Source organism: Scleropages formosus, chromosome 10 (genome assembly GCF_900964775.1).
Source record: "Scleropages formosus chromosome 10, fSclFor1.1, whole genome shotgun sequence".
Classification (NCBI taxonomy): domain Eukaryota; kingdom Metazoa; phylum Chordata; class Actinopteri; order Osteoglossiformes; family Osteoglossidae; genus Scleropages; species Scleropages formosus.
The window spans coordinates 8,352,397-8,379,232 of record NC_041815.1 but is presented as its reverse complement, the minus strand read 5'-3'; the positions used below and the strand labels follow the sequence as shown (position 1 = coordinate 8,379,232).

The 26,836-nt window shown below is 43.1% G+C and overlaps 2 protein-coding genes and 1 pseudogene across 2 annotated transcripts; all 3 read left to right on the top strand.

Annotated features, from left to right (window-relative positions):
• Positions 1–6,840: 6,840 nt before the first annotated feature.
• Positions 6,841–7,938, top strand: LOC114911687 (olfactory receptor 52K1-like). The gene is made up of 2 exons (XM_029255854.1): positions 6,841–7,753; positions 7,910–7,938. The coding sequence occupies exons 1-2, from the start codon at positions 6,841–6,843 to the stop codon at positions 7,936–7,938; spliced, it is 942 nt and encodes a 313-aa protein (XP_029111687.1).
• Positions 7,939–9,215: 1,277 nt separating this feature from the next.
• On the top strand, positions 9,216–18,409 carry LOC114911690 (olfactory receptor 51E2-like; annotated as a pseudogene).
• A 6,045-nt stretch (positions 18,410–24,454) lies between these two features.
• Positions 24,455–26,336, top strand: LOC114911621 (olfactory receptor 56B1-like). Its single transcript, XM_029255537.1, is given in 5 exon segments — positions 24,455–24,772; positions 24,926–25,000; positions 25,508–25,862; positions 25,865–26,133; positions 26,325–26,336. Coding segments are annotated over 5 exon segments (1,029 nt in total).
• Positions 26,337–26,836: the final 500 nt, after the last annotated feature.

Sequence of the window (26,836 nt, the reverse complement as noted above, 5' to 3'; positions counted from 1 at the left end):
GTATATATATATGGTAATATTATATATATATTACAATATTTATAAATATAATAGAAATATTCTGGCTTTATTTGGCAATTTATTAATAGTGATTGTGATTAAAAAGTCAGAATTTGCACAGTCCATTCTATTTCCTTCCGTACTTACATATATATCATCTTTGGCCGTTGTGAACATTGTTGTCCCTGCAGTGATTGTGCCAAATATGCTTTTAGGTTTTCAGTTTGACTGGGATGAAATCTCCCATGGAAGGGTCCTTAACTCCAATGTTTCTCACTCACTTTTTTCCTCCGCGGAGTCCACCGTCCTCCTGCTTATGGCCATTGGTGGCCATTTTCAATCCATTGTGCTATGTGGAAATTGTGAACACCGCTGCACTCAAAGTTTGTAGTCCTGATCTTAATAAGGAGCAGCTTGTCCATGTCCATCTTAGTGGCTTTGGCTGGCTCTTTGACATTTTGCGGGTGATGCATTTTTTGCCCTTAACAAAGGCTATTATCCAGCAGATGGCGAAGAACCTGCCGTATGTGCTCCGCATGCTCTGCTGCAGGAAGAATGGGAGTACACCAGTATGTCATCCTGGTACACAAGGACGCATTTGTTCAACAACCCAAAACATGGTTCATGAAAACTTGAAAAATGGAGGGAGCATTTGCCAGTCCGAACAGCATTACCAAATACTTGTAATGACCCAGTGCGGTGCTAAACGCCATCTTCCACTCGTTGCCCTCCTTAATATGTATCAGGTTATTTGCGCTGCATAGGTCCAACTTGGTGAAAACCCGTGCTCCATGAACCTGTTCCAGGGCCACTGTGGTCAGTGGCAAGAGATGAGGGTATTTTACCTGTATCTCATGGAAATCGTGACAGTCTATACAAGGACTATTGAACTCTGGTGCTTAATTGAAGCCAGGTGCTGCTGGTTGTGGTGTGGGCGTGGTAGTGACAGTATCATGTGTGGTCTGTGTTAATTTGCGTGACATAATATAGATGTGACTACCCACACTAGAAGAAACAGATAACTGAAATAATTCTGTTGTTGAAATACACACACACACACACACACACACACACACACACACACACATTTTCGGAACTGCTTGTCCCATACGGGGTCACGGGGAACCGGAGCCTACCCGGTAACACAGGGCGTAAGGCTGGAGGGGGAGGGGACACACCCAGGACGGGACGCCAGTCCGTCACAAGGCACCCCAAGCGGGACTCGAACCCCAGACCCACCGGAGTGCAGGACTGTGGTCCAACCCACTGCGCCACCGCACCCCCTTGTTGAAATACAAAACATGCAAATTTGGTTGTAAATTATTTGAGCTGCGTGAAGGTTCAGCCAGTTAATACATCGTTTATAACATGATGTATGTCAAATATGTCTATGATAGATATATATTTTCCAGAAGACTTATTCAGATCGATAAGCATTAACCTGAGCAAACCTTCATCTCGATGAGCAGCAGTTCTGCTCCAAGGGCCTCATATTGCTGAGTTTGTCACCTTGTGACATTAAGACTGTGAGTCTCAATATATTAAGTCTGGACTCCATTTATGAACAAGGTTCCCCGTGACCCCGTATGGGACAAGCGGTTCTGAAAGTGTGTGTGTGTGTGTGTGTGTGTATTTACTCTGAGTGTGGTGGCGTGGTGGCGCAGTGGGTTGGACCACAGTCCTGCTCCCCAGTGGATCTGGGGTTTGAGTCCCGCTTGGGGTGCCTTGTGATGGACTGGCGTCCCGTCCTGGGTGTGTCCCCTCTCCCTCTGGCCTTACGCCCTGTGTTACCGGGTAGGCTCCGTGACCCCCTATGGGACAAGCGGTTCTGAAAAGGTGTGTGTGTGTGTGTGTTTACTCTGAATTGAGGTTGTAGAAAGTACCTAGCTGTAAAAATGGATAAATACTGTATTATGTGGGTTGGACCGGGTCCTGCTCTTTGGTGGGTCTGAGGTTCGAGACCTGCTGGGGGTGCCTTGCGATGGACTGGCATCCTGTCCTGGTTGTGTCCCCTCCTCCAGCCTTTTGCTCTGGGTTAGGCTCTGGCTCCCCGTGACCCCATATGGAACAAGCGGTTCAGACAATGTGTGTGTGTACTGTATTATGTATTATACAAACCTAATATGGTTAGTCACAATGAAAAAGGTGTCACTATCACTGGGTGTTAATATGACAGATGAAAAATTCAAGGGATGCCATTCTGGGTTCACCTAGCTCCGTCAGTGCAGGGGAGCTCAGTAAACTCAAAGCACAATTCCCAGCCCTGTAAAGGGTTGAAAAGCTCATTTCATTTCACAGATTGTTGATCAGCCTTCTATTGAATCACCTCTAATTTGTGTTGCATAGTGATTCCTGTTCTTCTGTAATTACATTTCTTCAAGTCCAGTTCACCTGTGCGCTCCCATGAATCATCTCACAAGCCCTAGACTCTCCTTGTCACCAGATCTGTGTTCCCTCATCTGGCAAGTTGTCCAGCCTCATCCTGGTGTGAAAAGTGCATATATTGTCAATCCAGTGAAAGAGAAGGCCATAAAACTGAATAGAATTTATTTTCCCTTGTTGGTGTAGCTCTTGCTTCTCTCAGTTGTTGCTGTAGTTTGCAGTAATGCTGAGACCTGGAAGGGAAATCCATAAACATACACCAAAAGTCACTTTTGGAGTGGCTTAAAAAGCAACATGGGTAATGCAATGTGATGGCGTAGCCCCGTCAAAGGCCAGACTGCAATCCAGTTGAGAAATTACAGCACAAAAAGTATTGATTGGGTCAATCTTTCTGCGTTCAGTTGTGTATGTTTCACTTTGACATTACACACGCGCGCACACACACTATTTGAAAGCAATTGTCCCGAGTGGGGTTGCGGTGAGCCGGAGCTTAATGAGAGGACACACCCAGAATGGGATGCCAGCCCATCGCAAAGTACCCCATGGGGGACTAGAAGCCCAGACCTGCCAGAGTGGGACCCGACCAAGCCCATTGCACCACCGCGCCCCCTGACGTTAGAGACGACTTTCTTAAATACGACATTGTTCCATGCTGGTCTCGGCAAGCATTTTTTTTGCTTTCAGCAGTTATTTACAATGAGGTCAGTTTTTTAGTGTATTCTTAGAATTTTTACCTCCAGTAGTAATTACTAACCTCTGGTTTTAAAGGGGTTATTGACTTTTCTTGGCTCAATTGCAATTATTTATTTTGCCGACACTTTTCTCCAATTATTTATCCATTTATACGGCTAGACATTTTTTTTTTAAGCGGAACAATTTAGGGTAGGGTGCCTTGGTCAAGGGTACTACAGTAGTAGGTGACATTCAATCCAGCAACCGTGGATCCAAAGGCAGCAGATTTAACCACTACACTACGAGTTGCCTCTATTAAATAACCAACTGAACACTTTTTTCTGTTAGTTTCTTTTTTGGTGGTCATTAGAACGCAGCTATCTTTAGGACACTGCCAATGACATCAGTGTGCCTTTGGTATCAGGAGACCTCACTAGATGGCGGAAGGCCCCTGTTTGTGTGGGTTCCATGTCTGAGCTCACGTCATTGTTCATACACCTATTCTCTATTCCTTTATCATCATTTGGTCACGTTTGGTCAATGCCTTCCAGTTAGTGTTCTGATTGTCAAGCTTGTGGATCTTGTAATAAACGTCAACTATGTATTTATTTTTGCCACTGCTCTGTAACAGTTAAACTCTCATCAGTTCACACTAACCAAGCTCTTCATCCTGCTTTTCATTCCTTCGAAATTCTTTAACAACAATACAACATGTTTGTGTATATTTCTTCTTGCTGTCACATGGAGCTTCTGTGATGAAAATTCAACTTTTTCATGGATTGTTAAATTGTGTAAAGTGTTTGTTCCATTGCATTTGAATTTTTATATGTGTTAATGTCTCACATCACGGTACACCTAGCTCCCTTGGATTATTCGACTCCCTCTTCTCTAGTCTCCGGCCTGCGCCATCACGCCTCTTCAACTGATGTAGAAAGCTGTTGCACAAGTTGTGACTGACCTGCCAAAGACTTTCTGTATGTCTTTGTGACTTGCAGGATATACACACATACAGAATGTACCATAACGCAATACCTTTACCAAATATCATGCACACATGCAGTAAAACCTACCTCTGCTTACTATGCTGGTAGCTATGCCACCATAACATATACACCTAACAACCATAAACTAACATTCAGTTGCCATGACTCCCATTTTAAGTCCTTGCTTGACAGTGAGAAGGGACTTGCCCTGGAGCTCAAGAGCCCAAGGGGGTTAAAACTGTCCTCGTTCTCCTCTCTTGTGCAGACTCTAATTCAGAGTTACAGAAAAAAAAAAGACTATTGAAACCAGATACCCCAAGTTACAGTTCTCTTATCTCAAGAACTAGTACATTTGTCACAGCCCCCAGACATTGGCTTCCTGCCGCCTACTGGTTACAATCAAAAATGGTCAAAGGACCAGCACCCAATACCTGCAGAGCCTGGCCAATCCCTACACCTTACCAGAACTTCTGTGCTTCTCCACCTCTGGTCACTTGCTTGTCCAACTCATGAGGGATCCAAATCAAAGGCCTGTCAGACCTCAGTTTTATGAAATAAACTCCCTTGTTTGCTTTGATAACCATATCATATTCTTGAAGTGCATAATAATCTGTCCTGAAGGCACTGCTTTCACATGTCGCAGTTCAAACAAAAGACTGAACATAACACCAATAGCTGACCAACACAAACTTGAAATATTTAAATTCACGTAAATTGATGTATGAAACACACACACACACACACATTTCCAGAACCGCTCGTCCCATACGGGGTCACGGGGAACCGGAGCCTACCCGACAACACAGGGCGTAAGGCCGGAGGGGGAGGGGACACACGCAGGACGGGACGCCAGTCCGTCGCAAGGTACCCCAAGCAGGACTCGAACCCCAGACCCACCGGACAGCAGGACTGCGGCCCAACCCACTGCGCCACCGCACCCCCTATTGGTTACAATCAAAAATGGTCAAAGGACCAGCACCCAATACCTGCAGAGCCTGGCCAATCCCTACACCTTACCAGAACTTCTGTGCTTCTCCACCTCTGGCCACTTGCTTGTCCAACTCATGAGGGATCCAAATCAAAGGCCTGTCAGACCTCAGTTTCATGAAATAAACTCCCTTGTTTGCTTTGATAACCATATCATATTCTTGCAGTGTATAATAATCTATCCTGAAGGCACTGCTTTCAAATGTCGCAGTTCAAACAAAAGACTGAACATAACACCAATAGCTGACCAACGCAAACTTGAAATATTTAAATTCATGTAAATTGGTCCATATATGAAGCAGTCAATGGTAATGCACTTTTGAGGGATAATTAGGTGTTGACCTTGCCTCAGAGAATTTAAAGGTCTTTGTTGTTAAATGCACTTTTGTACAGCCCAAATTCCAAAAAAAATTGGGACAGTAAGAAAAATGCTAAGGAAATCAAAACCGAGCGATTATTAACTTTACTTTGATTTGTAATCAAACAAAAGCGGTATAAAGACAAGGAATTTAACATATCAGCTGCATAGTGCTGTGAAGATATGCATTTCTTCTGAAATTGCCTGCAGCACGTTCCAAAAGAATTGGAACAGTCGAGTGTTTACCACTTTGTAACGTCACCATATCTTTTAACAACACTTAGGTATTTGGGCAAGTTAAGCAAGCATCATTTTCCCCCTTTCATCCATTATGTAGGTCTTCGGTGAAGCAATGGTACAGGACTTTCTTTAGCGTATTTTGCGCTTCATAATTTGCTACACATTCCCAATCGGAGACAAGTCAGGAGTGCAGGCAGGCCAATCTAGTTACAGTACTCTGCTTAAGCAGTCATGCACTTGTAATCTGGGCAGAATGTCGGGACACCCCTGGATAAAATGGCTTCTGGGTGGCAGCATATGTTGTTCCACAATTTTGTTCATATCTCTCTGCATTAATGGTGCTCTCACAGATCTACAAGTCACCCATGCCATGGGCCACTGACAAATCCCCGTATCATGACAGGCACTGGCTTTTGGACCTGATGCTGATAACAGCTTGGATAACCCTTTTTTCTCTTTGGTCTGGAGAACATGATGGTTTTCTTTTCCAGAAACTATTTGAATTGTTCGCGCGTCAGACCACAAAATACAAGTGTCCTGTGCTGCGGTCCATCTCAGATGGCACTGAGCCCAGAGAGTTGAACTCTTGTTTACTCTTGTCTTTAGCTAGCACTCTACCAAGGGAATACAGAACTGTAGATTTAAGCAGCAGGAGGTTGGACTTGCTGGAATATCAGGTATGTCACTGTGAAGAGGGTTTTGGTTTTGGACTGCAGGAGCCACAGCTTTAAACACTGGAACCTGGAATGTAAAACACTTTTGCCATTTTTTTATTTCTCTCTGTATGAAAAAGAAAATGCATATTGCTTTTCAAATGATTTTTTTCTTTTGAATTAAATATATAAAGATTGTGAAATCAAGTATAAAATAAATCCTGGGCTGCCTTTTCCAAATCATTAATGTTATCAATCAATAATTATTTCAAACATAATTATAACTTAGGTCAGTATATTTTTCACTTTTTATAGGGTTTAATATGTATGTATCATGTAAATCGATGTTTGGGTACATGGCCCTTAAAAGTAGTGGAGAAAATTCTGTTGTATACCTGTAGATAAAGCTTGAACGTGCACAGCTGTTTGTGCTTTATGATTCACATTTTGAAATAATGCTTTTCTTCAATAGACGAAAAAAGTTACTGCTAGATACTAATTAATTTAAACATTTACTCTCTCGCTTTCTCTAGGTTTTTTTCAAAGTGCCACACAGTGCAGCAAGATGTCGGAATATGCAGCAAGAAATATCTCTCACACGGACTTCATACTAAGTGGCTTCTCTGGACCTAAAGAGTGGAAACAACTTCTCTTCATCCCATTTTTCCTCTTGTTTGTAATGTCAGTCACTGCAAACTCCATGATTATATTTATAATCTTATCGCACAGGGCTCTGCATTCTCCAATGTACCTGCTGATTTGTGTGATGGCTTTTGTTGATCTGGTTATAGCAATATCCTTTGTTCCAAATATGCTTCTTAATCTCCTGTTTAACTGGAACCATATATCTCTGATGGGTTGCCTGGTTCAGATGTTCTGCATTCATTTCTTTACATCAGTGCAGACTACTGTTTTGCTGTGGATGGCCCTGGATCGTTTCTATGCCATCTGCACTCCACTCCATTACAATGAACACATGAGATTCTCTGCATTCCTGAAATTTGTAATTATACCGATGCTCAGAAATGCAGTTTTCATTTCAGCAATAGTTGGCCTGGCTCGATCCTTGTCCTACTGCCAGTCAAATGAAATTAAACACTGCTTCTGTGAACACATGGCATTGGTCACCCTTGCATGTGGTCCCATGTATGTTAACAGTGTTGTAGGACTATGTGGTGTTTTTTTCATCTTAGCAGCTGATGTCCTTTTTATTGTTGTTTCCTATGTTAGAATATTTGTCTCTCTGTTTAAATCAGGCAGATCTAGTCAAAAAGCATTCAGTACATGCATCACTCATATTATTGTCATGTTTGTGGGTTTAATTATGGCCTTAACATCGTTTCTTTCCTACAGAATAAAGAATGACATGTCATCAAATAGTCATATGGCGATCAGTACAATGTATTTGCTTGTGCCTACCTGTTTAAATCCAATAATTTATGGTATCAGGACAAAAGAAATAAGACAGCAAGTAATAAAAGCAATTGGAAGCAAATGTGGACAAATGTCCACGTAGCACTGAAGTAAGACAGTTTAAATAAAAATTACTGATTTACAAACATGTATCTTAACTGTGTTTTTAAAATATTTTTCAAGAGACACGTTTGGTTTGCATACAAACTATTGCTAACTTCAAATTTTCTCAAGGGTGAAATTATTTTAAAATCATTTAATTAAATTTTTGCAGAAGTCAATGGATCATAGCAATAAAGCAAGCTCTGATACATCCCGAAAAAAATAGTTTTGCCATTTTTGTCGTATTTTTGGGGACTTTTAATTTTTTCAAGAAGACAGAAAAAAAAACAACGTATCATTATGCATCACTGTTAATGGTAACAACGCCAGATCATTCTGCTGCACAATAGATTCAGCAAAATTGTAACAATATTAAATTGTAAAAAACAATACAGGCAATCAATAATACACAGAGCAGTCAGCAAACTTAAGTCCATAGCTGTCATTAATTGAATTTCATGACTTAATACTATTTTTACTACATGACTTACATTGTGGGGGGTGTGGTGGTGCAGTGGGTTGGACCACAGTCCTGCTCTCCGGTGGGTCTGGGGTTTGAGTCCCGCTTTGGGTACCTTGCGACGGACTGGCGTCCCATCCTGGGTGTGTCCCCTCCCCCTCTGGCCTTATGCCCTGTGTTGCTGGGTAGGCTCCAGTTCCCTGCGACCCTGTATGGGACAAGCGGTTCTGAAAATGTGTGTGTGTGTGTATTTACATTGTAGGGGGGTGCGGTGGTGCAGTGGATTGGACCAGGTCCTGCTCTCCAGTGGGTCTGGGGTTCGAGTCCCGCTTGGGGTGCCTTGCGACGCACTGGCATCCTGTCCTGGGTGTGTCCCCTCCCCCTCCGGCCTTATGCCCTGTGTTGCCGGGTAGGCTCCGGTTCCCCGCGACCCTGTATGGGACAAGCAGTTCAGAAAATCTGTGTGTATTTACATTGTGCTGTCTGGTCTAGGAGGTATACTGTGCAGCAATGACCAGGTCTGTCAGCAGCATGTGTAGGGAGATGAGTTGAGCATCTGTTTATCCTGTGTGTGCTTGTGGCTTAAGTGTGTAGCTTTTATACAAGGTTGTTGAGAGGAAGGCTGATGGACTTGTTGAAAGTTGAACTGGAATATTTTCTTTCCTCTCAGCACAAGCATGATTTACTGACATTCCGTAAGAAGGAAAAGAGAATGCTAGAGTATTAAGTTCGGCATTTTACTTAGTTTTATAAAACAGTTTCATATGCACTGGACTATGCAGCATGCTTAATATAGTTTAACTCTCAATGTTGGTGTAACAAAGGGCAGGTGGGAGAAGTCATGACCACGCATGTCTTATCCCCTAACCCCCTGACAACCACACATATTTGAAAAGTTACACCCTAAACCTCTGTGTCATATTTTTCTCTGTCAAACACATTTCAGGTCAAGAAACCAAAGTGACATGGCTGAAAAACTTCATCCAACCAACTTGTCCCATACACCAGGTTTATTTTTGTAGGATTTCCAGAACTCTACAAGTACAGGCGGTTGCTTTTCTTACCATTTTCTTCATTTTTTTGCCCTAGTATATATATATGGTAATATTATATATATTACAATATTTATAAATATAATAGAAATATTCTGGCTTTATTTGGCAATTTATTAATAGTGATTGTGATTAAAAAGTCAGAATTTGCACAGTCCATTCTATTTCCTTCCGTACTTACATATATATCATCTTTGGCCGTTGTGAACATTGTTGTCCCTGCAGTGATTGTGCCAAATATGCTTTTAGGTTTTCAGTTTGACTGGGATGAAATCTCCCATGGAAGGGTCCTTAACTCCAATGTTTCTCACTCACTTTTTTCCTCCGCGGAGTCCACCGTCCTCCTGCTTATGGCCATTGGTGGCCATTTTCAATCCATTGTGCTATGTGGAAATTGTGAACACCGCTGCACTCAAAGTTTGTAGTCCTGATCTTAATAAGGAGCAGCTTGTCCATGTCCATCTTAGTGGCTTTGGCTGGCTCTTTGACATTTTGCGGGTGATGCATTTTTTGCCCTTAACAAAGGCTATTATCCAGCAGATGGCGAAGAACCTGCCGTATGTGCTCCGCATGCTCTGCTGCAGGAAGAATGGGAGAACACCAGTATGTCATCCTGGTACACAAGGACGCATTTGTTCAACAACCCAAAACATGGTTCATGAAAACTTGAAAAATGGAGGGAGCATTTGCCAGTCCGAACAGCATTACCAAATACTTGTAATGACCCAGTGCGGTGCTAAACGCCATCTTCCACTCGTTGCCCTCCTTAATATGTATCAGGTTATTTGCGCTGCATAGGTCCAACTTGGTGAAAACCCGTGCTCCATGAACCTGTTCCAGGGCCACTGTGGTCAGTGGCAAGAGATGAGGGTATTTTACCTGTATCTCATGGAAATCGTGACAGTCTATACAAGGACTATTGAACTCTGGTGCTTAATTGAAGCCAGGTGCTGCTGGTTGTGGTGTGGGCGTGGTAGTGACAGTATCATGTGTGGTCTGTGTTAATTTGCGTGACATAATATAGATGTGACTACCCACACTAGAAGAAACAGATAACTGAAATAATTCTGTTGTTGAAATACACACACACACACACACACACACACACACACACACACACACACACACATTTTCGGAACTGCTTGTCCCATACGGGGTCACGGGGAACCGGAGCCTACCCGGTAACACAGGGCGTAAGGCTGGAGGGGGAGGGGACACACCCAGGACGGGATGCCAGTCCGTCACAAGGCACCCCAAGCGGGATTCGAACCCCAGACCCACCGGAGTGCAGGACTGTGGTCCAACCCACTGCGCCACCGTACCCCCTTCTTGAAATACAAAACATGCAAATTTGGTTGTAAATTATTTGAGCTGCGTGAAGGTTCAGCCAGTTAATACATCGTTTATAACATGATGTATGTCAAATATGTCTATGATAGATATATATTTTCCAGAAGACTTATTCAGATCGATAAGCATTAACCTGAGCAAACCTTCATCTCGATGAGCAGCAGTTCTGCTCCAAGGGCCTCATATTGCTGAGTTTGTCACCTTGTGACATTAAGACTGTGAGTCTCAATATATTAAGTCTGGACTCCATTTATGAACAAGGTTCCCCGTGACCCCGTATGGGACAAGCGGTTCTGAAAGTGTGTGTGTGTGTGTGTGTGTGTGTGTGTGTATTTACTCTGAGTGTGGTGGCGTGGTGGCGCAGTGGGTTGGACCACAGTCCTGCTCCCCAGTGGATCTGGGGTTTGAGTCCCGCTTGGGGTGCCTTGTGATGGACTGGCGTCCCGTCCTGGGTGTGTCCCCTCTCCCTCTGGCCTTACGCCCTGTGTTACCGGGTAGGCTCCGTGACCCCCTATGGGACAAGCGGTTCTGAAAAGGTGTGTGTGTGTGTGTGTTTACTCTGAATTGAGGTTGTAGAAAGTACCTAGCTGTAAAAATGGATAAATACTGTATTATGTGGGTTGGACCGGGTCCTGCTCTTTGGTGGGTCTGAGGTTCGAGACCTGCTGGGGGTGCCTTGCGATGGACTGGCATCCTGTCCTGGTTGTGTCCCCTCCTCCAGCCTTTTGCTCTGGGTTAGGCTCTGGCTCCCCGTGACCCCATATGGAACAAGCGGTTCAGACAATGTGTGTGTGTACTGTATTATGTATTATACAAACCTAATATGGTTAGTCACAATGAAAAAGGTGTCACTATCACTGGGTGTTAATATGACAGATGAAAAATTCAAGGGATGCCATTCTGGGTTCACCTAGCTCCGTCAGTGCAGGGGAGCTCAGTAAACTCAAAGCACAATTCCCAGCCCTGTAAAGGGTTGAAAAGCTCATTTCATTTCACAGATTGTTGATCAGCCTTCTATTGAATCACCTCTAATTTGTGTTGCATAGTGATTCCTGTTCTTCTGTAATTACATTTCTTCAAGTCCAGTTCACCTGTGCGCTCCCATGAATCATCTCACAAGCCCTAGACTCTCCTTGTCACCAGATCTGTGTTCCCTCATCTGGCAAGTTGTCCAGCCTCATCCTGGTGTGAAAAGTGCATATATTGTCAATCCAGTGAAAGAGAAGGCCATAAAACTGAATAGAATTTATTTTCCCTTGTTGGTGTAGCTCTTGCTTCTCTCAGTTGTTGCTGTAGTTTGCAGTAATGCTGAGACCTGGAAGGGAAATCCATAAACATACACCAAAAGTCACTTTTGGAGTGGCTTAAAAAGCAACATGGGTAATGCAATGTGATGGCGTAGCCCCGTCAAAGGCCAGACTGCAATCCAGTTGAGAAATTACAGCACAAAAAGTATTGATTGGGTCAATCTTTCTGCGTTCAGTTGTGTATGTTTCACTTTGACATTACACACGCGCGCACACACACTATTTGAAAGCAATTGTCCCGAGTGGGGTTGCGGTGAGCCGGAGCTTAATGAGAGGACACACCCAGAATGGGATGCCAGCCCATCGCAAAGTACCCCATGGGGGACTAGAAGCCCAGACCTGCCAGAGTGGGACCCGACCAAGCCCATTGCACCACCGCGCCCCCTGACGTTAGAGACGACTTTCTTAAATACGACATTGTTCCATGCTGGTCTCGGCAAGCATTTTTTTTGCTTTCAGCAGTTATTTACAATGAGGTCAGTTTTTTAGTGTATTCTTAGAATTTTTACCTCCAGTAGTAATTACTAACCTCTGGTTTTAAAGGGGTTATTGACTTTTCTTGGCTCAATTGCAATTATTTATTTTGCCGACACTTTTCTCCAATTATTTATCCATTTATACGGCTAGACATTTTTTTTTTAAGCGGAACAATTTAGGGTAGGGTGCCTTGGTCAAGGGTACTACAGTAGTAGGTGACATTCAATCCAGCAACCGTGGATCCAAAGGCAGCAGATTTAACCACTACACTACGAGTTGCCTCTATTAAATAACCAACTGAACACTTTTTTCTGTTAGTTTCTTTTTTGGTGGTCATTAGAACGCAGTTATCTTTAGGACACTGCCAATGACATCAGTATGACTTTGGTGTCAGGAGACCTCACTAGATGGCGCCAGGTCCCTGTTTGTGTGTGTTCTATGTCTGATCGCTCACGTCATTGTTCATACACCTATTCTCTATTCCTTTATCATCATTTGGTCACGTTTGGTCAATGCCTTCCAGTTAGTGTTCTGATTGTCAAGCTTGTGGATCTTGTAATAAACGTCAACTATGTATTTATTTTTGCCACTGCTCTGTAACAGTTAAACTCTCATCAGTTCACACTAACCAAGCTCTTCATCCTGCTTTTCATTCCTTGGAAATTCTTTAACAATACAACATGTTTGTGTATATTTCTTCTTGCTGTCACATGGAGCTTCTGTGATGAAAATTCAACTTTTTCATGGATTGTTAAATTGTGTAAAGTGTTTGTTCCATTGCATTTGAATTTTTATATGTGTTAATGTCTCACATCACGGTACACCTAGCTCCCTTGGATTATTCGACTCCCTCTTCTCTAGTCTCCGGCCTGCGCCATCACGCCTCTTCAACTGATGTAGAAAGCTGTTGCACAAGTTGTGACTGACCTGCCAAAGACTTTCTGTATGTCTTTGTGACTTGCAGGATATACACACATACAGAATGTACCATAACGCAATACCTTTACCAAATATCATGTACACATGCAGTAAAACCTACCTCTACTTACTATGCTGGTAGCTATGCCACCATAACATATACACCTAACAACCATAAACTAACATTCAGTTGCCATGACTCCCATATTAAGTCCTTGCTTGACAGTGAGAAGGGACTTGCCCTGGAGCTCAAGAGCCCAAGGGGGTTAAAACTGTCCTCGTTCTCCTCTCTTGTGCAGACTCTAGTTCAGAGTTACAGAAAAAAAAGACAATTGAAACCAGATACCCCAAGTTACAGTTCTCTTATCTCAAGAACTAGTACATTTGTCACAGCCCCCAGACACTGGCTTCCTGCTGCCTTCTGGTTACAATCAAAAATGGTCAAAGGACCAGCACCCAATATCTGCAGAGCCTGGCCAATCCCTACACCTTACCAGAACTTCTGTGCTTCTCCACCTCTGGCCACTTGCTTGTCCAACTCATGAGGGATCCAAATCAAAGGCCTGTCAGACCTCAGTTTCATGAAATAAACTCCCTTGTTTGCTTTGATAACCATATCATATTCTTGCAGTGTATAATAATCTATCCTGAAGGCACTGCTTTCAAATGTCGCAGTTCAAACAAAAGACTGAACATAACACCAATAGCTGACCAACGCAAACTTGAAATATTTAAATTCATGTAAATTGGTCCATATATGAAGCAGTCAATGGTAATGCACTTTTGAGGGATAATTAGGTGTTGACCTTGCCTCAGAGAATTTAAAGGTCTTTGTTGTTAAATGCACTTTTGTACAGCCCAAATTCCAAAAAAAATTGGGACAGTAAGAAAAATGCTAAGGAAATCAAAACTGAGCGATTATTAACTTTACTTTGATTTGTAATCAAACAAAAGCGGTATAAAGACAAGGAATTTAACATATCAGCTGCATAGTGCTGTGAAGATATGCATTTCTTCTGAAATTGCCTGCAGCACGTTCCAAAAGAATTGGAACAGTCGAGTGTTTACCACTTTGTAACGTCACCATATATTTTAACAACACTTAGGTATTTGGGCAAGTTAAGCAAGCATCATTTTCCCCCTTTCATCCATTATGTAGGTCTTCGGTGAAGCAATGGTACAGGACTTTCTTTATCATATTTTGCGCTTCATAATTTGCTACACATTCCCAATCGGAGACAAGTCAGGAGTGCAGGCAGGCCAATCTAGTTACAGTACTCTGCTTAAGCAGTCATGCACTTGTAATCTGGGCAGAATGTCGGGACACCCCTGGATAAAATGGCTTCTGGGTGGCAGCATATGTTGTTCCACAATTTTGTTCATATCTCTCTGCATTAATGGTGCTCTCACAGATCTACAAGTCACCCATGCCATGGGCCACTGACAAATACTTTGATTTGTACTCAAACAAAAACAGTATGAAGACAAGGAATTTGTTTTAACAAATCAACTGCATAGTTTTATGAAGATATGCGTTTCTTCTGAAATTGCCTGCAACACGTTCCAAAAAAAATTGGAACAGTCGAGTGTTTACCACTCTGTAACATCAAAATGTCTTTCAGTAACACTTATTAAACACACTCTCACGCTCCCTTTTTCCCTCACTCGTGAACAAGACCCCAAGATACTTGAACTCCTCCAGCTGGGGCAAAAACCTGAGGGGGCATACCATCCTTTTCCGTGAGAGAACCATGGACTCAGACCTTGAGGTGCTGATCCTCATCCCCACCGCTTCACACTTGGCTGCAAGCCGTTTCAGTGCGTGTTGGAGGCAGCCATGTGACGTTGCCAAAAGGACAACATCATCCGCAAAAAGCAGAGATGTCACCTTCCGACTCCCACACAGAATACCCTCCTGGCCTCGACTGCGCCTTGATATCCTGTCCATGAAAACCACAAACAGGAGTGGAGACAAGACACAACCTTGGCGGAGTCCAACACCCACATTGAACAGGCTTGACTTAATGCCGAGTATGCAGACACAGCTTTCGCTCTGTATGTACAGAGACCGAATGGCCCGCAGTAGTGGCCCCGGTACCCCATACTCCCTAAGCACCTCCCACAGAATTTCCGGGGGAACACGGTCATAGGCCTTCTCCAAGTCCACAAAACACATGTAGACTGGATTAGCGAACTCCCATGCCCCTTCAATTATCTGTGAGAGGGTAAAAAGCTGGTTACACTGTTCCACCGCCAGGTTGGAATCTGCATTGTTCCTCTTCAATCTGAGGTTCAACTATCGGCCGGAGCTTCCTCTCCAGCACCCCAGCACAGACTTTCCCAGGGAAGCTGAGAAGTGTGATACCCCGATAGTTGGCAGACACTCTTCGGTCCCCTTTCTTAAAGATAGGGACCACCACCCCAGTTTACCAGTCCAAAGGCATTGTCCCCGAGGTCCATGCAACATTGACTCTGGCCCTGATTCCTGTTAGGGATGCATATCACTCGGGTTTAGGAGTTCTTCAAAGTGCTCCTTCCACCTCCCGACAATGTCCTCATCAGAGGTCAGAGTTTCTCCACTCCTGCTGAACACAGCCTGAGCGAAACTCCTCTGACCCCTTCTGAGCTGCCAGATGGTTCTCCAGAACCTCGTTAAAGCTGACTGATAGTCGTTTTCCATGGCCTCTCCAAACTCCTCCCATGCCCTGGATTTTGCTTCTGCAACCACAGCTGCCGCTGCCTTTTTCGCCTGCCGGTACCTGTCTGCTGAGTCAGGAGTCCCCAGAGCCAACTAGGCCCTAAAGGCCTCTTTCTTCAGCTTGACGGCTTCCCTCACCACCGGTGTCCACCAGCGGGTTCTCGGGTTGCCGCCCTGGCTGACACCAATAAGCTTTTGGCCACAGCTGTGCCTGGCTGCTTCCACAATGGAGGTTTTGAACAGGGTCCATTCAGACTCCATGTCCCCTACCTCCTCCGGGACATGGGAGAAGCTTTCCCGAAGGTGTGAGTTAAAATCATTCCGGACAAGGTCCTCCAACACTCATTCCCAGCACACCCTTATTAAACGTCTGGGTCTACCGGGTCTGTCCACCAGTTTTCCCCGCCATCTGATTCAACTCATCACCAGATGGTGATCGGTTGACAGCTCAGCACCTCTCTTCACTCCAGTGTCCAGAACATGTTGCCTCAAGTCAGATGAAACGACTACAAAGTCGATCATTGACCTTCAGCCCAAGGAGCTCTGCTGAGCATCCTTGTGTTTGAACATGGTGTTTGTTATGGACAAACCATGGCTCGCACAGAAATCCAATAACATTTCACCATTCGGGTTCAGATCGGGCAACCCGCTCTTCCCAGTTCCCCCCCCCCCCCGCCAGATTTTCCAGTCATTGCCAACGTGAGTGTTGAAGTCCCCCAGCAGGACTATGGAGTCTGTAGGTGGGGCCATGTCCAGAATCCCACCCATCCTTTCCAAGAAGGCCGAATACTCAAAACTGCTGTTTGGTGAATAAGCACACGCAACAGTCAAAGTTTTCCTCTTTGTGAGCCTAAGTCGTATTGAGGCGATCCTCTCATCCACCGGGGCAAACTCCAACTGTATGGCAGCCAGCTGGGGACTTGTGAGTATCCTCACACCCGCCCAGCGCCTCTCACCCCGTGCAACTCCTGAGTAGGAGAGGGACCACCCCCTATTGAGGAGTTTGGTTCCAGAGCCAACACTGTGAGTGGAGGTGAGCCCAACTATATCTAGTTGGTATTTCTCAACCTCCCGCACCAGTTCCGGCTCCTTCCCCCAAAGTGAGGTGACATTCCACGTACCAAGAGCCATTTTTCGTTGCGAGGGGCTGCGACGCCATGCGCCACCCCGCCCCTTCCTGCCGCTAGGTATACATTGCGCCTGACCCCCATGCTGGACCTTGCAGGTGGTGGGACCACATGACCTCTCCACGATGCCTTTTCAGGCTGAGCCCGGCTGGGTTACTTGGGCTGCCCGGCCACCAGGCTCTCGCGTAGGAACACTACCCCCAGGCCTGGCTCCAGGGGTAGGTCCCGGTAATCCTACTCCTGGCAGGATAAACGTTCTTTTGTTCCCATTTTCCATAGCGGTTTTTTTCGATCGTGTTAGTCTGGATCTTCACTCCAGACCTGTTCGCCTTGGGAGACCCTACCAGGAGCATACTGCTCTCGACAACATAGCTCTGGAGATCCCTAGATCACGCAAGCCCTTCGGCCACGCCAAGGCCCCAGTCCAGGAAGGGGTGATTGTGACTAAAAACTCAGAATTTGCACAGCCCCATGTATTTACTTATGTCTTCCTTAGCCATTGTGAACATAATTGTCCCTACAGTGATTGTGCCAAATGAAAATGTGTGTGTGTGTGTGTGTTTTCTGTTTGACTGGAATGAAATCTCCTTGGAAGGATGCTTAACTCAGATGTTTCTCACTCGCTTCTTTTCCTCCGTGGAGTCTACTGTCCTCCTGGCTATGGCCTTGGACCGACTAGTGGCCATTTGCAATCCATTGCGCTATGTGGAAATTGTGAACACTGCTGCGCTTGTAAAGTTTGTAGCCCTGACCTTGATAAGGAGCGGCTTGATCATGTCTATCTTAGTAGCTTTGGCCCGCTCTTTGACATTCTGTAGCTCAAACATCATCAGGCACAGCTACTGCGACCACATGGCCCTTGTCAGTCTGGCATGTGGAAATAAGGATAAGAATGACAGCATAGGCCTGGCAGTGATTGTTGTTTTTGTTGGCATTGACATTTCCATCATTGCCGTCTCATACATGCGGATTTTGAGCGTTGTTCTGCACGCTGCAGAAGTTGAGGACCGCTGGAAAGCATTCCACACCTGCAGTACTCACTTGCTTGTTATTATGTCTTTCTACCTGGTAGGGAGCGTTACATTTCTGTCACATAACATCGGCATTGATATTGCAACAGACATTAACACCTTTTTAGGTATACTGTACATAATTTTTCCTGCTACTGTAAACCCCATTACTTATGGAGTCTGGACCAAGGAAATAAGGAATGTCGGAATGTCGTTCTAAAAATGTTCAAAGTAAGGTCAAATAAAGGGATAAATATAAATGTGTCAGCAGTGAAAGTTTAATCTACTCGACTGTATTTTGTACAGTAAAATCTTGTAATTCATGCCAACCTCCCTTTCAGATACTAGCTTCAGTTTCTTTGTTGCCAGCATTCAAAATATTTGTATGACATTGCAAGTACAAACAAAAGCCATATACTATTAATCTGAAAAATATGCTGAGAAGAAATTGAAACATAGAAGGAATTATGCTTTATTCCACCTTTCCCCCAGTCACATCAAAATAGTTTTAGGATAAAGAGAATCTGTTGTAGTTTGAGAAAAGGTTCATCTCGACTGTGGTATGCGCTACCAGTGTGAACTATTGTCTTAGATTTCCATCAATGACATCAAGCATTGTACCAATACTGGCTGAAGTTTAACCTCCTTCTCCTTACAGTGCATACACTGACTTTAGTTGAAGCCCTATCCAATACAATTACAACACATGATATCCCTAATTACCAACGTGGCCTAAACACCAGAGCACATATTAACTAAAACCAAATGGTACAGAGAAATGATTGCATTTTAATTTTTCATTAAGCTAAAACAATACCTAAAATTCCACTCTTTTACAAATGGGATATGAACCAACACATCCCAAGGCATCAGCAACTTTTCCCTATAAAAGGCTTCAAATGATGACACAATGAATACATTGTTACAGCACAATTTAAAATTCACTAGGAGGTGAGACTGAAGTTAGTCAGGTTTCCACAGTATATTAAAAGAATTCATTCTTTTAAAATAGCTGGTCATTTGAAACATGCAGTATGAAAAAGAACACAAAAGTTAAGAAAAAAAAGAATTTTCATGAGGAAAACGTTTTCTATTGTTGAATGTGAATTATTATGTGGTCATATGTTAGAAAACCTTGACAAAATTAGCTAGAGCAGAAACTCACTCTCATTAAATCAATGCCTTTACATTTGTACAAATAAAATTGAATAAATAAAGCAAATTTTGTACATGTACAAATTTTATTTGAAGGTCACAGCAAGTAGCACTGCTGTCTCACAGCGCCTCAGTGGTGTGAGTAGAGTCTGTGCGGAGTTTGCATGTTCGCCCTGTCTGCGTGGGTTTCCTTCCACGGTCCACAGACATGATGTTCAGGTTCCCCATAGTGTGTGAGTAACACAGGGAGAGTGTGTTCCACTGGTGTATGGAGGAGTGACCCATTGTTAGTATTGTATCTAGCAGTGTAAGTAACCTTGGTGAATAAGTTGTGTGGGCTGATAACACTACATAGAGTTCACTGGAAGTCACTTTGGAGAAAAGCATCTGCTAAATAAATGTAATATATTACAATATGGCTTTGGCTTTAATTTCAGCTATAGGCCTAAGTATGAATGACACCTGTATTTTGCAAGGTGAACCATCAGAAGAAACATCTGTTGTGAAAAGTCAAAAGTTTCAACTCAAGATTAATTTTCTTTCAAGCTGAAGTACCAACTTCTGGTGAAAGAGTCTGAAGAAAACATATTTTTCGTAACACAAAAATATTTTCAGCTAGTTTTAGGTACTTGTTCAAAGCCCATCATGTAAACTTTAAAATGGCAGTTTATTGTAGTGTATCATATATCAATGAAGCCTGAAACCATTGCTCATCTTCCAGGCATGCAGGGCCTTTCTGAGAGCAAAACTGTCCGCTGTCGATGAATAGGATGATGGTCCTGTGTTTCTGTCTGAAGCCCCTCTTCTAGGGACTACCACAGGTAATGAAAAGAGAAATCTTTGGGACTCAATGCACAGCACACAACAGGCACGTAATGAGGACCAGTGATAAACAAGGATGTGTCCTAATCACTTCTTGCACCACTGTTAACACAATTAGGCTGCGACTTTTAAATGACCAGCAGAAGGAGAAACAACACTCATGGGCAATCTTTGAGGGCAGAAAACTACTATCAAAACACCTGAGCCTAATTTTCTAAAACCCTTATACATTAATCAGGGAACACTTGTTAAAGGGAGTACCAACTTGGGAAAAAGGAAACAACCCAGGAAATACACACAGAAACACAGATCAGGTTCTTCTTTTCATGCAGCTCTGAGTGTGATGGGTGTTCAGTAACTTTATGGCTTTTAACAGTGTCATAAGAGTTGTGTACAGACTAGTACCAAAGAGATTTTACTGTGTAAAATTGCTGCCAATTGTTACAACATGTGGCAAATTTCCAAAGATATAAATATTTCCCAGTTTACTGCTTTCAGTTGTATTTTCTTCACTTTTCCCTTCATTTTGCTCAATGTATTTTTGTTGTGTAACAAATGTCACCAGTGATTACAATGCTAGGTGGTTAATGTCAATAAAACATGAATATAGGACTTGCTCCACACGTGTCAATCAATAATGAGACAGAAAAACTGCCTGTTTGCAAGATGATTCTCTCAACAGTGAGCATTAAACAAAACCAGAGATAATGCCTTTTTATTTTCACCTACTTTCTACTGGTTGTAATCTTAATGTATCTCAAAGTCCATTTACATATTACAATGAGCCTTTCAAAGTATACTTGTAGCTGCAAAGAGATTTACAGAACTTAACCAGATCTATAAATGAATTCATCTAGTTGATGCTATTCTCCAGAGTAATAAGCTGGTGGGAGGCACCATATGAGCAGAGGTTGTCTGAAAACTGTTTTAGAGGACTGCGTGGGAAGTGGTTTTTGGTTTTTTACAGGTTCACATGAAAGGGTTCTCTTGGTTTAACTAAATCTTGGTTATAATTATTACAGCTGCTGTTGAATGTAACTTTTAGAAACATAGGGACAGTTGATAGTGTAGTGTAATATGTTGCTGCCTTTGGTTATGAAGGATGCGGAATCAAATCCTGAGTACTGGTGTAGTATACATGACTGGATTTAAATTTAGATTCTCTGTATGCCTTTATAAGGGCGGTGGTGCAGTGGGTTGGAGCGGGTCCTGCCTTCCGGTGGGTCTGGGGTTCAAGTCCTGCTTGGGGTGCCTTGCGACGGACTGGCGTCCCATCCTGGGTGTGTCTCCTCCCTCTCCGGCCTTACGCCCTGTGTTGCCAGGTAGGCTCCAGTTCCCCACGACCCCGTATGGGACAAGCGGTTCAGAAAGTGTGTGTGTGCGTGCCTTTATGTGTACGGATAATTAAAACTTCAAAAATGCAATATAATGCAGACAATTTTAAAGTAGTAAAGATTTTCAGGTTTTTCCAAGCTCCCCTTACTCTTTTGAAGACGGCAACTGTCATGACCACACCCGCACTTCAACCAGTAGTACCTGGCTCTGATTAAGCACCTGGCACCTTCAATCAGAGCAATCAGCTACAAAAGACACTTCTCAGCCTCTTCCCAGTTGTGGAATCTCTTTGAGACTACTGTCCTTTCTGTGCTCATAGCACTCACCATGGTCCATGTCCTGTTCCCCTTCGTCCTCGACTCCCGTTCTTCGTTCCTTGGCTCCTGACCATTCACCTTGTTTCTCGACTTGATCCACGGCTCTTTGCTTTCACCCTAATCACCAATCAACCGACCATTCACCTGTCCTTGATAATAAGAACAAGTCTCTCCACTTGGCCTTAAATGAACGATCCTGCAGTTGGGTCCTGCCTTCCCCATATCCTTTGCTCTGCAGGACAGTAACAACATCAAAATCACTGTTGTTAAAATCAGCATTAAATGTGTCTTGTACCAAATGTCTCACATTATACAGCTATTTTTACATACACGACAACTTGTATTTGGCATTGCAAACAGAGGAGGCTGAACCCCAGTGCAGTGCCAAAATTCCACCAGCATGTTGATTTCGCAGTCCATGGCACAAACACCTTAGAGCTTGTTTACACAAACAGTCACGGTGCTTACAAGGCTTTTTGAACACACAGACTGGAAGATGTTCAGAAAGGGTACTACATACCATAATATCACGGACTTGAGGAATACACAGAATCAGTGACTGGCTACATCAGCAAGTGCAAAAATGATGTGACTTCCTTGAAGACAATCGCCACACGTGCAAACCAGAAACTGCGGGTGACTGTTGAGGTGCGGTTGCTGTTGAAAACCCGAGACGCTGCCGTCAGGTCCGGCGACAAGGCAGCCTACTGCAAGGCTAGGGCCAATCCGTCTCGGGCTGTCAAAGAAGCGAAGCGCAACTACGCAGGAAGAATCTCCTGTCACTTCCTAAATTCCAAGGACACAAAGCGCATGTAGCAAGGCATTCAAGCCATGACTGTGAGGGTATGGACGACGGATGGAAGCAGCAGTGGAGAGTTGAAGTAGTTGGACCAAAAAGGTTTATTTTCTTTTACTAAAAAGTATTCCTCAAAACACATTAACCCCCAACCAAGTACAAAACAAACATTAAGTTACGAAGAACATGAGGCCTATGAGCCATGGGCTTAACCCCTTGTATCAACATTAATGCATAGCTTTCCTGTTTACTGCATGAGAGTGTCTACATAAGTTTGCATCAATTCACCCTCTCCACTAGTGCCCTAATACAAACTTATATAGCAATAACTCCGCCCTTCTGGTTATACCATAACAGCCTCAACTATTCCAAAGTACATTTCCCCAAAAATTACATCCAACATAAATACTAAAACATACAAACAATACAAAACATTTTCTACTATAAATATCCCTACGTTACAACTTATAAAAACATTTATCACACTACACAATAAAACACCCCTGCCTAGTTGGTTGTGCCCAAGGACTCCCACCTAGATATACCCCAAATAGCTCACGCCATCTGGTTTACAACACAAGGCACCAAACACAACAGAATACCAGACAGCTACATGGTAAGGAAAAAGTCTACAGAAATGATTTTCTAAAAACAATAAATACATTCACTCTCCACAACCAGTTACATATACCTGCCATACCTTTATAAAAGAAATATTATTAATTAATGACAAACAGACAGATACCGGTAGGCCTTTCCCAGCACCCAATCTAGTTCAAACAAAAAGTGTTAAATGGAATACTAAACCAGAACAAGCAATATAACAATACAAGGTAAAATGCATGTGACAGGCAACAGCAACAAGGTTCAGCATTTCATTGATGGTACTTTGCCGGCATCTTACTGATTCCTTGCAACCAACTTGCCTGTCACAGCTCAGTCTGTGACAATGACACACTACAAAGTTACATCACTTGTCTGTGATGGTGATGCCTCGCTCCCAGCCGTGTTGAGTGTTTTCTACACACGGTTTGAAGCTCAGAACAACATGCCAGCAGGTGAGACCACCCCAACTCCCACCAACCAGGTACTTTGTCTGTCTGCAGTAGACATCAGGAAGACTCTGTCCAGAGTTAACTCTCACGGAAAACTGCAGGTCCTGACAACATAACTGGCCAGGTACTCAGGGAATGTGCTGTTTAGCTTGCAGATGTCTTCACGGACATCTTCAACATTTCCCTGACCCAAGCAGTTGTCACTGTGTGGTTCAAGACGACCACCGTCATCCCTGTGCTGAAGAAATCATCTGTGTCCAGCCTGAATGACTAACAGCCAGTTGCACTCATACTTATCACCATGAAATGTTTTGAGCAGCTTGTCATGAAACACATAACGTGGGGTCTTCCCACCACACTGGACCCATTTCAGTATGCCTACCATCCCAACCGTTCAATGGAGGACGCCGTATCTGCTACTATCCACCTTTTTCTGACCTATCTGGACAAAAAGGACAACTATGTAAGGATGCTGTTCATAGACTTCAGTTCAGCATTCAGCACAATCATCCAGTCCATCAGGATCGGCATCTCCACCTCCAGCATCGCCACACTGAACACCGGCACTCCCCAGGGCTGTGTACTCAGTCCACTGCTGTTTACCCTGCTGACTCATGACTGTGCTGTGCAGTAAAGTTCGAATCATATCATCAAGTTTGCTGATGACACTATAGTTGTGGGCCTCATAAGCAACAATGATGAGTCAGCATACAGAGAGGACGTGAATCAGTTCGCAGAATGGTGTGGAGACAGCAATCTATCTCTTAATGTGGATCAGACTAAAGATGACTGTCAACTTAAGGAAGACCCGAGTAGACCTCTCACCACTGCACATCAACGGACCAACTGTGAGGAGAGTAAAAAGCTACAAGTTTCTTAGGGTGCACATGACGGAGGACCTCTCCTGGACTCTAAACACCACCTGCCTAGCTAAGAAGGCCCAGCAATGCCTCCACTTCCTACGGAGGATGAATACAGCCAAACTCCCCCCTCCCATCGTCACCACTTTCTACAGAGGAACAATAGAGAGCATCCTGAGCAGCTGTCTCACTGTATGGTATGAGAACTGCACAGCTTCTGACCACAAGACCCTACAACGGATTGTGAGGATTTATGGCTTCTGCTTTGCAAAAAACTGCCAGAAACACAATTACATATTCTTAGTTCTCACTCATGATGTTGTCCAGGACATAGAGCTCCCAGGTCCAAGCCAGTCCTTCAGAGCTGAACTCTTGTTTACTCTTGTCTTTAACCAGAGAGCCAGCAGTCCACCAAGGGAATACAGAACAGCAGATTTAAGTAGCAGGAGGTCGGATGTTGTGGAGTACCGGGTACCTGAAAGTGAAGAAGGCTTTGGTTTTGCACTGCAGGACCTACAGCTTTCAACAGTGGAACCTGGAATATAAAACTCTTTTGCCATTTTTGAATATCTGTCTGTACGAAAAAGAAAATGCATAATGCTCTTTATGTGATTTATTTCTTTTGAATAAAATTTATAGAGATTGTGAGTTCATATATAAAATGAATCATGGGCTGCCTTTTCAAAATCATTAATATTATTATTCAATAATTATTTCAAAACATAATTATAACTTAGATCAGTATAGTTTTTAACTTATTACAGTGTTTAATATGTATGTATCATGTATATCGATGTTTGGGTAGATGACAGTCAAAAGCACTGTAGAAAGTTCTGCTGTATTCCTGTAGTTAAAACTTGAATGTGCACAGCTGTTTGTGCTTTATGATTTACATTTGAAATAATACTTTTATTCAATACATGAAATAAAGTAACTTCTAGATACTAACTGAAACATTTACTTTCACCCTTTATTTAGGTGTTTTTGAAAGTGCCACACTGCAGCAAGATGTCGGAATATGCAGCAAGAAATATCTCTCACACGGACTTCATACTAAGTGGCTTCTCTGGATCCAGAGAGTGGAAACAACTTCTCTTCATCCCATTTTTCCTCTTGTTTGTAATGTCAGTCACTGCAAACTCCATGATTATATTTATAATCTTATCGCACAGGGCTCTGCATTCTCCAATGTACCTGCTGATTTGTGTGATGGCTTTTGTTGATTTGGTTATACCAATATTCGTTGTTCCAAATATGTTTCTTAATCTCCTGTTTAACTGGAACCATATATCTCTGATGGGTTGCCTGGTTCAGATGTTCTGCATTCACTTTTTGGGTCAGTGCAGACTACTATCTTGCTGTGGATGGCCCTGGATCGTTTCTACGCCATCTGCACTCCACTCCATTACAATGAACACATGAGATTCTCTGCATTCCTGAAATTTGTAATTATACCGATGCTCAGAAATGCAGTTTTCATTTCAGCAATAGTTGGCCTGGCTCGATCTTTGTCATACTGCCAGTCCAACGAGATTAAGCACTGCTTCTGTGAACACATGGCACTGGTCACCCTTGCATGTGGTCCCATATATGTTAACAATGTTGTAGGACTATGTTGCGCTTTCTTCACCTTAGCAGCTGATGTCCTTTTTATTGTTGTTTCCTATGTTAGAATATTTGTCTCTCTGTTTAAATCAGGCAGACCTAGTCAAAAAGCATTCAGTACATGCATCACTCATATTATTGTCATGTTTGTGGGTGTAATTTTTGCCTTAACATCATTTCTTTCCTACAGAATAAAAAATGACATGTCCTTCAATAGTCATATGGTGATCAGCACAATGTATTTGCTTGTGCCTGCCTGTTTAAATCCAATAATTTATGGTATCAGGACAAAAGAAATAAGACAGCAAGTAATAAAAGCAATGAAGTGTGGAAAAAGTCCCCATAAGACTCAAGTAAGCCAGTTGAAATAAAAAATATTGAATTACAAACATGTATCTTAACTGTATTTTTTAAATATCTTTTCAAGATGCACATCTTTGGTTGCCTATTAAATACTGTTAACTTGAAATTTCCTCATGAGAGAAATAATCTTAAAAATGATTTAAATGTATTTCTTGCAGAAGTCAATAGATCAAAACAATAAAGCAAGCTGTGATACATCCTGAAAAAATAGTTTTGCCATTTGTGTCATATTTCTGGGAACTTTTAATTTTTTCAACAAAACAGAAAAAAAAAACAGAACATATCCTTATGCGTCACTGTTAGTGGTTACAACACCAGATCATTCTGTTGCACAAATGA

Excerpts from the sequence above, each read along its gene's own strand:
- LOC114911687 (XM_029255854.1), top strand. The coding sequence starts at position 6,841 with ATGTCGGAATATGCAGCAAGAAATATCTCTCACACGGACTTCATACTA. Across the intron at positions 7,754-7,909 it reads AATAAGACAGCAAGTAATAA|AAATTTTCTCAAGGGTGAAA; the intron begins AAGCAATTGGAA and ends ATTGCTAACTTC.